The 13,075-nt window shown below is 35.5% G+C and overlaps 1 protein-coding gene across 4 annotated transcripts; it reads right to left on the bottom strand.

The window, feature by feature from the left end:
- Nucleotides 1-419: 419 nt before the first annotated feature.
- Nucleotides 420-11,503, bottom strand: LOC142354586 (acetylcholinesterase-like). Of its 4 annotated transcripts, none has more exons than XM_075406914.1 (6): nt 11,131-11,503; nt 8,743-9,075; nt 4,913-5,347; nt 2,577-2,822; nt 1,744-1,909; nt 420-1,030 (listed from the first exon to the last, which is right to left on the bottom strand). In XM_075406914.1, exons 2-6 carry the CDS (start codon nt 8,933-8,935, stop codon nt 535-537), a joined length of 1,536 nt encoding a protein of 511 aa, XP_075263029.1. In that variant the 5' UTR covers nt 8,936-9,075; nt 11,131-11,503; the 3' UTR covers nt 420-534. The 4 variants fall into 4 exon arrangements, with proteins under 4 accessions (XP_075263029.1, XP_075263028.1, XP_075263030.1 ...); XM_075406913.1 differs by having other exon boundaries at nt 8,743-9,104; nt 11,161-11,503; XM_075406915.1 differs by having other exon boundaries at nt 11,161-11,503.
- Nucleotides 11,504-13,075: the final 1,572 nt, after the last annotated feature.

Raw genomic sequence — 13,075 nt, 5'->3', positions numbered from 1 at the left:
CAAAATTCATCTTGCAAGATCTTGTGATGTAAATCTTAAGTCGGAAGAATTTAGCGAGATCTTAACGAGACAACAGGAGTTAATGCAGCAATACTGCATAAAAGTTTTGTACTATATGGAATTATGAAATATTATTTTGTATCAACAAAAAAACCCGTAGGCGCCCTGATTGCAAAATTTACGGAAACGAGAAATATGTTTAAACAGGTTCCAAATTATTTTTCAATCATTAGGGTATCGCATTTGGTACATTTCTAACACAAAATCAGAAATAATTGATTTTGGCGTTTCTAATAAAAAAAGACATCTTATAAAAAAATAAGACCAAGTTTATGAAGTCAAAGAAGGCAAACTGGTAAACTGGCAAACTGGCCTTGAACTTGAAGTTTCTCATACAAACTTAGTTTTCAAAAAGGAAGCAGTGTTTCGTATTCTGTTTTTAAAACTACCAGATTAAAAAAATAGTATCGCAGTTTTCGTCAAAGACACGCTATAAAAAGCATACTTCAAAAAGTATTATAAAATCAGCACACGCTAGAAATGGTTGGGGAAAGTTTTTACTAAAAGGGCTGAAGCAACCACTTTAGCCATTGGCATCTTTTTATATCGCTCCAAGCAATCCTTCGATTCCAATTCGATTCCATTTTCTGTAATTCTATTCACAATTTCATCTCCTTTTACGTACTTCTTCAGCGGAAACTTTTCTGAAGGAATGTCTGAACTTCTGAGAAAAGCGCCGACAATTTCGTCGAATTTGTTTTGAACTTTGACGTCAGTTTCGTTGATATTTAAAACTGACGCGTCTTTTCGCATCATGCACATCACAAACGCGTTATCTAGAGAATGATAACATCCGTAATGAAGTCGTAATTGGGTTTCAGGGTACTCTTCGCTTCGGGCAGGGCACGCGTAGTCGAACATGTAGACGTATGCCGGGATCTCAGGTATTTCTACGAGTTCCGAAAGGGTTTTTCGGAGTGGTTCGTAAAACAACGCCTCGCCTCCTGCCTTTCCCAGAGTTCGTCGAGCTCTGAAATAATAGAAATGATGTGATCAAGTAAGAAATTCGCTGACTGCGCTAAAATTATGTGAGAAATTCGCTGAATGCGCTGAAATTATGTAAGAAATGCGCTGAATGCGCTGAAACTATGTAAGAAATTCGCTGACTGCGCTGAAATTATGTAAGAAATTCGCTGACTGCGCTGAAATTATGTAAGAAATGAGCTGAATGCGCTGAAACTATGTAAGAAATTCGCTGACTGCGCTGAAATTATGTAAGAAATGAGCTGAATGCGCTGAAATTATGTAAGAAATGAGCTGAATGCGCTGAAATTACGTAAGAAATGTGCTGAATGCGCTGAAACTATGTAATAAATTCGCTGACTGCGCTGAAATTATGTAAGAAATGCGCTGAAGGAGCTGAAATTATGTAAGAAATGCGCTGAATGCGCAAAAATTATGTAAGAAAGGTGCTGAATGCGCTGAAATGTGCTGAAACTTTGAAAAGGCGCCAAAATTCAAAATTTCAGGGCATCTTCAGCGCATTTTACATAATTTAAGCGCATTTTTCTTGCATAAGTTTCAGCTCTTTTTTCAGCGCATTTCTTACAAAGTTTTAGTGCAAATTCAGCCCATCCGTAAAAAAATTCAGCGCTTTTGAGAGAACGTAGAAACAACAAGATTTCAGCGCTTTTCTGACACAGTTGATCATAACCTGCCAACATATCAGATTATCGCTCTAACCGTGTTGGCTTGCTGGTGTCTTTCCTTGGGAAGACTAAGTCTGGGAACATGTTTCCTTCTTGCGAACAGCAGCCGAGGATAAATGGCTTGTTGGCGATGACGTCAGAACTCGACAAGACATCTCGTTCGAACTCATCCACAGGCCCAAATTGGGACCCATCGACTGTACACAACGATGAGGCTGACTTCTTGCTAATTTTTTAAAAACTATTTTAAAAAACTTCCTGACCATCCCCAGACCGAGGTGACCTCTGGTCATACTATTGTGCGCTCGAAAAGGACCGATTATACCATTATAAGACTAAAATCAGACCGTTGTCTACACTTTTGTGCGCTCGAACCAATTTCTAGACCCTGTAATTTTGGTCTGGAAACCCATCGTGTGCATTCGATTTGGGTCTGGTCAGAGGTCGCTTCCGTCTGGGACTTCAACCTGAGTTAAAACCTCCCCATCATCTATACTATTTTGCATGGACTTCACATTTGAGGTCCTGACTAATAAAGCTGCTTAGTCAAGCACATACTTTCAGACCAATAGATTTACTGGTTCTCTTCGGTCTGGACCCCCTCCCCCCGTCCATGACCCGAGTACGTTTAGCCCATACCTGTTTTGGGTCGAGGACCTTATCCTCGATGGGGAACTTCAGTGCATTTTATGATTTTTTTAACCAGTATACGGAACCATAATCCTCTGAACAATCCATCCACTTAAGATAATGACCTTTCATTTCCAGCCACATCTTACTTGCTGGTATTGAAAACTCTCCGACGCATCAACTTGATCACCACAGCAAGAAATACAGTAAAAATATACAAGAAATTAGCCTTTCCTGACATTCCTTCCGGGTAGAATTTGAACAACTCTTCCATGGATAGCGACTTCAGGAACTTTTTAGTTTCAGCAGGAGTTGCATTTTTGGGACACTTCAATTTAGCCAGAAGTTTGTTCATTCTCTCTTTTTGGGTCTCGCGTGAACACATGCTCCAAGCCTTACTCATAACACCACTGAGAGCCAGCACACGTTTGAAGTATTTTGAACTCTCTTTGGATAGCATGTGGTAGTGACCGCTGGCTCCGCCTAAAAATTAGATCAAAATGGGCATATATTTCTGGTCAAACGGAACTTGAAACTTGATCTATAAAAAATTGCGAAATCTTAAAACTCCAGGCGTAACATAAAAATCCTTCCACGATAATTTTGAATTTTTTTGTATCATTTAAGAATTGATAGGAGTTCTATAAATTTCTTATGAGATAATTGGGATCAGCACTTTCAAGAAATTGTAGAAACCCATTTGACAAGTTCAGAATACTGTAAACCATTTTTACATTGTTGACTCTTTATGGAACATTTAATGTGTACCAAAAAATAAATGTGTATCTATAACCTCCTACCGAGAGAAAACTTCTCATTTTTCGTCTTAATAATGAAAAATGGTTTTTCCTGCATTACCAACGACAGTTGCTTTACAAATGATTGTTTAGAAAATTGATGCATAGATATATTGACTGTGAAAACTATTGTTAGCATATGTATGCAAATAAATTTAAGCCTAAATCCAAAATAATTCATCCACAAGAACTAAAAAGGGTACTTGAATTGAAATCCCAGAAGTTGTACACGAACATGTTTTGCAAGTAAAAAAAATTTGCAATCTCAAAAAGATTGAAACATAAAACACGCCTTTGATATCATAGATTTCAGGGTTGCTTTCATAAAGGAAAAGACATCTTTCTCAACTTTCTTAAACAACTTTTGAAACTTCGTTCTATCAGATGTTAAAATATAAAAATTTCTTTGAAAGGCATCAGACATTATTTTCTAAGGTCATTTAAGGCAGATTTATTCTCAAGTATGATCTGAAAAAGTGCCTTAGACGGTCATTGTTGTGCTCTGCTTTAACTGATGTGCAGCTTTGTTAGAACAGCTTTGTTAGAAATTTGTCTAATTTTACCCAATAAAAAAGGAGAACCCTGCAATTATGAATTCCTTGAAAAGAAAAAAGATTATTTTTTTAAACCTTATTAAGCTCCTAGCACACTACATAAACTCGCCTACGGTCTAAAACAACGTCGATACGAATAAATTTACCAAGATTAGAGCTCAAAATCATGTTTTTTTGCGCTCTCAAAACGAGAGAGTGCATTTCAAAGCAGAATTCTTATTACATGTGCCTAATTAAGGACCAATTTGACAATTTTATTAGGTATATAATAAAAAATAAATACCATCGTTCTCAAAAAACAGTCCTTGATTCATAAGCGTGTTCTCATTGTCGACCCGAGTGAACTGGGGATGGTTATCTTGTATGATCGATAACAATCTATCAGAATCTTACAAATGGATGCATAGTCTTACAAAGTTTTCTGACAAAATCTTCAAGGTAAGCATTTATTGTACAAAATTCTTATAAAACAAAAAATTTAAAAGATAAACATGCGTCTTAAAATATTCCTGCAAAATTGACTTTTTTCTTACAAGAATTTCGAAAGGTATTTATTCAACCTATAAAAACACATTGTTTATAAACAACACCGCACCGGAAATGATCAAATGTTATTGAAAGCAATGAAAAATTGCAATACGTTAAAGACAACGATGCACACAATTTTTGAGCTAATTTTATTATGAACCAATAAAAATTAAAAAGAAGAGTTTAAAGGTTTTTTTTTCTCCGGAATGATTGTCGCAAAATTAAGAATAAAAGTAAAAACAATCAATTCAGCAATTTTTTATCGAGAGCAGCACAATCAAAATATTTTTGTCATGTTCTTGGAAGCTACAATTTTTGACAATATTGCAAAATTAAACATTAAAAATTTTATAATAAGGCAGTTAAAATTGGTTTGTAAATTGAAAATCATTTTTCAGATAAGTAAATGGATATTCAACTCTCAAATATGCGCAGTTCTTTCACTTTTATAATGCATTACATGACGAATAATTCACACAAAGGAGTCGATGAGATTGCAGCACAAGCGGAACGACTTTTCAAGAATCTTACAAGACAGCCATACATCTTGTAAGATCTTAACAGATAACCATCCCGTCTGACTCCATCGACCAGGATATTTCATAAAGTGCGCGAAAGTGGCTTGAATTGGATTAAATAGCCATTAAAACTATAAATTACTAAAATATAAATTTAAGGTTTGTTCCTATTTTACCTGCTGAGCATCCGAACAGAGTGACATTTTCGGGGTCTCCTCCAAAACTTCCGATATGTTCATGTGTCCATTTGAGTGCAAACTGTTGGTCCTTCAGCCCCAGATTCTCCTCTATCTCCCCCTCTATACTTATGAACCCCAAATAGTTCAGTCTGTAGTTTATACTCACTCCCACTGCTTTGTGCGTTGCTGCAACATTGCCCATGTCGTAGTAACGTTCGCCTCCACTACCCATGTTAAAACCTCCCCCATGGATGTGAAACACAACTGGCAAGTTTTCGGCTGCGATCAGAGTAGAGTTCTTCAAAACTCCGTCGCTTAGGGAGACAAAAATGTCCAGAAAGATACAGTCTTCGGACATCGGATTGTGTGTTGCAAAAAAACTTGCTTTCGATTGGTATGCTGAGTTTCCGTGTTTGTTTGCCAGGAATGGGCCTAAAAATATCAGAAGTTTGTCAATATGAAAAAGTACTAAATGAAATAAATTAAGTTGATAATTTGGGGCTTAGTCAATAATCATCGAGGTAGCCCATTTTTGATTGATGACATGTTGAGGTGCAAGACGGGAACTGAAATGACCAGACTGTCCCATATAGGGAAAATTTGTATATATATATATATATATATATATATATATATATATATATATATATATAAATATATATGTCCAGACCATTCCGGAAAGCAAATGCTTATATCTTGGCTTTTGTGCGTTCATGTCCTAACTTTTGCGAGTTTTTCGATGTTTCCAGACTAAGAAGCTTTGAACCGACGACGTCCCTCTTGTGCGTTCATCTTTGGTCTGTACATACTTGGTTTCATCTGGAAGTTGAAAAGGGTGTTTGTTTACTGCCAAGCATTTTTGGTTGAGATAAATAGATAATTTTTGCGCAAAATTAACCAAAAATAAGATTTCTCCTATGGACATAAGATTTAAATCTGACTAAAGATAAGCAATCGCTGACTATGCCGGCGAGAACAGATTCAAGCAAATCAAACAAAGTCTCCGGGGTCGGAAATGACTCAAATAAAGGCAAAGCGCGTTTCAGGACTTCGCTTACGTTTATCTTTTGCCACTCTGAATATGCGTTACAATCTAGTGTAATAGAGAATAATCCTCTGTGAGGAAAATCCAAAGGATATTGGATTAAATTAAAATATAATTACCAGGACATCGGTAGTATGGCATAATAGGGCTGAACCAACTCACTTCAAAATGGTAAAAACCAAATTTACTTGTAAAACGTTGCATATCGCGACTAATATTTTTTTCGTCATTACAATTCTATTAAGATCATTGAATTAACCCAGACTAAATTTATTCACTCTTGTAAAAAATTGCTCGAATCTATCATATGTCGACTGTTTCCCAAAAATGAACTGCTACTTTGCGAAACTAATGAATTAATTAGCCGTGAATGTGTCATCTATTACGCTTCATTCAATGAAATTTAAAAATCGACTACCTCGATGCATAAAAAAAATCTGACGATTTTTATAAATGTTTTTTGCGGTTTCCCAAAAAAAATTTTGGATGAAGTTTTTGCCTGCAATCGTTTTTGTCTTCATTTTTTCGTTGATTGAGTGTCTCCCTAAGAAAAAGCACAAAAGTGAAACAAAAACTTTACTACAGAAATGCAAAATCTATATTTAATTTTTATCTACTTCTGCGCAGAAAGATGTCAAAAATCATCAGCATTTGTATCTTACTATTTTCAATTGGAAACCTCAGTTAGCGCATCAAATTATCTCTACGGAGGATAGAGAGCGTTAAGTGATCTGATCGGTTTTGATTATAAAAGAAAACAGAAAACCTTCCAAAAATAAAAACTGTTTGGAAAACTTATTTGAAATATAGCGTAAAGGAGCCGAATAAATTGAGGTTGAAAAGCCAAGAAGTTGAAATAATACTTTTATCTGAAAAGAAAAATTCGGAAAAAATCCGATTGACGATTGAATTGAAAAATTTCTCATTTTTGGAAGTGAATTAAAAGTATGATGATAATTTTCGAGATGATTGCTCGATAGTAGAGAGCATTAGCAGCTTATTCTCAACAAAAATATCAACTAAGGTTTTTCCAACATAGTATCCTGGATTGAACGTCAAGTCTTAATTAGTACTGATTCAGTGAAATGGCAAGTCTTGGCAAAAACTTGACAAATCTTGCGCAAATATTGGCCAAAACTTGACAAACTTTGAGTCAACTATTGAGCACAGTTTTTTATTGTTGGTTTGCTTTCATTTGGTAACGAAAGAAGAAGGCCTCCACGTACTGCGGCCTGCCTCAAAAACTCTCCAATGCAAAAAAAGCACGATGCAACACGCGCACTTCTACAAAGTTAACTTGATAGAGAATGAAAAAAATTCTGATATTCCCTAAAGATGCCAATCATGGCCAGTTTTTCTGACCAGTGAAAAAATTTGTTTTCGGGGTGACTATATGGGACGTTTGATATTGTATATGCTTAATTCAGAAATAGATTGGTCAGTTAAGCAAATTTCTCGTTGGAAAAATTTACCAATTTTTTGGTAATTGTGAAATGCCTTTATTATAAATAATTTTTTGTTAAAACTCCACTTTGCCAAAGGGCGAAATAGTCAAGACTTGTCAAGTCTTGGTCAGGAATTGTCAACTCTTGGCCACGCCTTGATTCAAGACTTGCCAAGTCTTGACTTAGACTCGAAAAGTCCTGAGAAAGTCTTTGAATGTCTTTGCAAGCCTTAAGACTTGAGATAAGACGTTATTAGTACTTATTTGTCAATTCAAGACGTGTATTTCACCTGAGAAGTACTGATCACGACTTGAAATTCGTTCGGGGACCAGTTTCTCTAAAAAGAGCAGACAGAACATTAAACATACGCCGAAGACTCTGAAAGAGGAATTCAGGCACAAAAACCTGGCTTTCACAACAATTCTATTTTTTGCCAATTTATTGGTTGTGGATTAATGTCGGTTAACTTTAGGTGTCCAAAGCCATTATTTGAAAAGGAAGTTGTTCAGATTTTTTCTGAACACTTTTTACGTAGAATTGTTGCTTGAACTGATTAGTGGCCACTTTTTTCTCTTAGTTGATTCCGTAAACTGCAGGACTAATTTACTGATGAATTGACATTTTTTGTCTTGCTATTCAATGGCAAATAAAAAAGTGAGCAAATTAAACCAATTGTTCAAAATGATCGATGACTCTTCCGAAACAAAACAAAATCCAAAAAACCCTCCAATTATAATATTATACGCTCTACGGGATGATACCTCTCGTGTCATTCCTCAACAAATATGTCGATCGGCCAAAATTGATCAATAAAAACCCAGTTGAGCAAATTGTTCCTTCCTGATTGTATGAAGAAAAATTGACATACAAACTCTCCTAATTTCCATAATGTATTAGTGAACAAAATATCAACTAACCAATATTATTAGGGAAAACTGCTGAGAAGTTCTTGCAATTGTTTTATATATTATCTCTCGAAAAGTAGATCTGCACTGATCAAAGCATACGTTGTCATCTTTGAAAAAATGTTTAAAGTTTTTTTTTGCGTTTACCAAAAAAAGATTTCCTCCTTGGCCATTTGTTTCAACTCATTGTTTGACTTAAGGATTTCTGTTTGTGGAATTTTAATAGACAGTTTTTTGACGTACCACGCAATTTCTTACGTAATTCAGAGAACATGATTTGAATAGGCAACTTCTAGAAATCGGTTCGGTGCGCCAAATTTAAATCCTAGACAGTCCTAGACAATCTTATTGTGGTACTTTTCGGAGGGGTATTGGGTCTTAATGTCCGATACGGAATTGCGGGCATCATCGTTTAATTATCAACGAGCTTACCTTCTTCACTGTCCAGTTTGCCCTCTAGAGGTCTGAGTGGTTCGAATCTGAGGTCTCCTATTGGCTGTTGTGCATATGGGATTCCGAGGAACCTGGCCACTTTGCAGTCATCTCCCACTTGTACTATCTCTCCACTGATCAGCCCCAATTTGGTATCCAGGGTAATTGTTTCATTAGGTTCCTTGGGACTCATGTTTAAGACACTCTGCTGAGAAGATCTCGAGAATGTAAAAGGTTGAATAAGTATTTAGGTAAATATTGGAATATAGTTTAAAGCGAACTGAGACGCATAACCAGCGTTGTATTATAACAAGAGTTATGTTGAGAATAAGCCTTAAGTTATATTTATTATAGAGGTATCACTAAAGAATATCTTTCTAATGTTCGAGCGTAAGTTATGAAGAACTATTTTCCTATGTACCTCGGAGGCAGCGGATTACACTCTGATATGAAACTTTAATAGTCTCGAAAGAAGCATGATGAAACATATTGTTAATCTGCCCCTGGCCACCCCACTAGTCTGTATTGAACGGACCAGAGTCTCTAATCACTAGGATCAGTAACCAATAATCAGAAAAAGAGCACCTGGGACCAGGTCGTAGTGGCCTAGGCCACTTTCGATTATGCTACGTTCTTATGATTAGTGACAATAACTTTTAAAAATGTGATTTCGGCGTAAATCACAGAGGAACAGCATTAGTAAATTCTGTTCTGCTGTGATTTACGCAGAAATCACATTTTTAAAGTTATTGTAATCATAAGAACAGCATTTTCATCAAGACATTGTCTTGATGAAACTTAGCTACACCTTAATGGTAATTAAATTTACCATTATCACTATCTGAACAAAAATTAAATCACGCAGGAGCAAGGGTTAAACTGCCGAAAGTAATCAGTACCAGAAGTTAAAATATGTGAAATTTCAACCCGTACCTAACGCCAAGTGTGTCTCAGTACTGGACCAGTATAAATGCAAGTCTTTTTTTACAAAAATCAGCACTGAATCATTACAATATCAATTGTATTAGTCGTATCAGGTTTGCATTACACGTGGCAAGTGTAAATTATCTTTTCAAAAAATGTCAAAGTGAAAATTTCGAATTCCAGAAAATTTTATAACGTGCCACGATTTTCGATTTTATTGTTGATCACTTTTCCGGGGCGCTATGAAATGATGCCAGGGGCACACCAAACGGTAAATTATGACCCCTGGGAGCCTGCTTGCCCAAATCTGGACCAATTGAGACAATTTCAAGTGTTCTCGGCCGTTTTGAAGCCGTTTTAGCCCGTTTTTGGCCGGAACTTCACAAAATTTACTATTCAGAGAGTTGTAATGTCTCGACCCGAAGATATTCAGGGCAAAAATTTTTGTGAAAAGTGTTCTATCCTTGGGTAGCAGCTAGTAAAAGAGCCGCTGTTGCCATCCGTTAGTTAATTTGTAGTCTATGGTCATAATTTTCGTTCACATTATTCGTTCAGTATGTTGTTAATTATTCAAGATTTCAGACTTTGTACCACGAAAAACTGTGTCATGCCGAGTGCTCGTTCGTTATTAACTTTTTGTTGAGGAAATGTTTTGGGCTCAAATTTTGATATAAGTGAGCTCATCGTGTGTGCTAACTTAATTTAAAGATCAGAAGTAGTTGAGTCGCGATTTCACTGAAAATTTACCGAACGAGCACAGGGTGACATGTATCGATACGGGTCCACTTGCGCTGTGCACGAAAACCAATTTTTCCTAAACCACTGGTCAAAATACAGAGACATATATGCTTTTAACATTTTAAACGGCTATATTTGACGTTTTTTTGGCTATTTTTGACAATTTTTACGGCTATTTGTGACGTTTTCCGGGCTAATTTTGTCGTTTTTTTTTTTGCTTTTTTTGACGTTTTTCCGGCTCTATTTGACGTTTTTCGGCTTTTTTAACGTTTTTACGGCTATTGTTGACGTATTTTTGAGTAAAAGATCAGAATTGGTGCCAGTTTGGCAGGTAAAAAATCAGAATTGGCGCAAGTCTGGCCATTGTAAAATCAGGGTGAAGGCACGTCTGAGAAGTCAAAAAAAGTGACGTTAATCAGTCTATGATTGAGTAATGATGAGGAATTGCATTTACACTGAAATGCACTTGGAGTTAGGTGCGGTTATATACAAAGCCAGAAGTTGACTTGCATGAACTTTCGACCCTTTCAATTTTGTAATTTGCGTGTTTTAAGCACGGTTACGTGACTCTGCAGTCAGTTTGAGATTCTGACAGAACACCTTGAACGGCTTCTAACGCTACAAGGTTCCTGATAAGCGTCAGAAGTTCTCAGTGAATCCGAACAGAGTCAAGTGAACAAAAATTCAATGCAAAACAATTTATTTTTCCCGAGTAACTTTTATCACGTGTTTATAAGTAGATTTGTAGCAACGAACTTCTGTGACACGCTACAAACAAAGTGAGCGTAGTTCGAAAAAGACTCAGCTCTAGAGGACTTTGAAAATATACTCCCGAAACAACAACACAATGACAGCCAAAATGGTTACTGACTGAATAAAATAAAATCAATCTGATAATAAAGAAGCTGTAACTTATGTACACTATTTGACGTTATCTAAATTGTCAACTAGAACAGATTTTTGTATCGCAGTATTTTTTTTTGTAAAATTATTGTAAGTTAGTCTCATAAAATAAATTGTGACGTTTAAACATACATCAAAACACGGCTGTAGTAGAATACTGAAAACAGTCGATGCATTTAAAAGCGCTGCTGTGAAGAAAAACATGCGTTTTACAAATAATACATTGAATGTATATCCTGTCTTTTAGTTGGCGTATATGCTCGCACAAATATACTGGCAATATTACACATAAAAAGGAAACATTTTCGTATTGTAAGCTGTGCAGACCACTTTTTCAGCAGTATATTTCAAATTAACTAGATGAGAGAGGAAATGTCTCCATCCTTCGGAGAAAAGTCCTGGAGAGAATAAGTCAATTCGTTTTTCGTTCTACAAACCCAGTTAAACGCCTTGCAAAAAAATGCTAGTTATCGAAACGTAAATGAATGGTCTAATGGAAACTTAATAACCATTAAATGGTTAAATAAAACAACTCATTTTGCCTAAAATTGCCGAGCAAAGATAACAATAACATTTTCATTAGCCGCCTTAATCTTCGCAAAATTTCAATTGTATAGGGGCGCTGTCTTTTTTATTACGACTCAAAGAGGAGCAATGGAGAAGTTCTTTTCAATCAATTTGGAGCAATTTTTCTTCAAGCCGTTGTTTTCGAGAAAGCAAGAAATTGAGGTTTGAAAAAAAAATTTCCGTCATTGAGCAAAACTTTTTGTTCACGTGTGGCTTTTTAAAACAGTTTTTTCTTAACCTTTTGGTTTGAAAGTTTGATTATGAATACTTTTTTAAAGTGTGGTTTGTTTCGAGGATTGAGGGTTTTTGGTAGTTAAAATGTCTTTTCTGCTAGTTCAAATTAGTTGTTTTCGATGGTTTTGATTTTAATGTTGAGTTACTTTTGTAAAAATAATAAAGGAATTTTTTATCAGATTTTTGGCGGATTTGTGTTTGTTTTTTTTGCTTCTTTTCGCTAACTTCTGATTTTGTGCGTCTTGATACCTTTTACGGGTAATATTTTTTTCAAAGTTTATGCAGAGGTTTTGTTGGAAGTCACTGGAAGCTAGACTGGGCACGTTTGGTTGCAAAATTAAACAACTTTCTAATTTTTATTCTGTTTTCTTATGTACTTCGATTTTTTTATTGTATAAATAGGCAAGGTGTTGAATTTGTGTATGCCTGATCAGAAGCGGTATTAAGAGTGTTTTTGAAATAAAAGCTTGATGTAGAATAATAGCATTTTGTCCATTATGTGTATCCAACTTTTCATGAAGTTTTGTTGATGATATTTTTTTGTATTTTGCGTTTCATGCCCTTTCCCTTACCTCCATTGTTTCTACTAGAATTATATTTCTTTGGTTTTTCTGTCAAATTGTAGTTATTTAATGCGTGGAAATAAAATGTGTCGCATGGTCTTTTGCCAATAGTTCTTTTGTAGTTGCAACTTACAACGAAATTTTTATGGGAAGTCTAATCATCTTAACTTGTCAAATAATTTTTTTGTTCATTTTTATGTTACTGTTTCAATGTGATCACGGTTATTTAGTAGGATAATAATTATCTGAGATAGGGTGGTCAATTTGTTCTTTCGAGTTGTTTCCGGATTTTTTGCGGCCTTCTTTTTTAATCAGCTATATTAGAGAAAGTGTGTTTAGAGGAAGTCAATTGCCGCAAGTAAAAAATTTAGGTTAATCCGCTGAATCAAAACCAAACCAAATAA

The sequence above is a fragment of the Convolutriloba macropyga genome, chromosome 15, assembly GCF_964194025.1.
Source record: "Convolutriloba macropyga chromosome 15, txConMacr16.3, whole genome shotgun sequence".
In the NCBI taxonomy this organism is placed as follows: Eukaryota; Metazoa; Xenacoelomorpha; order Acoela; family Convolutidae; genus Convolutriloba; species Convolutriloba macropyga.
This window is presented reverse-complemented; position numbering and strand designations above follow the sequence as displayed.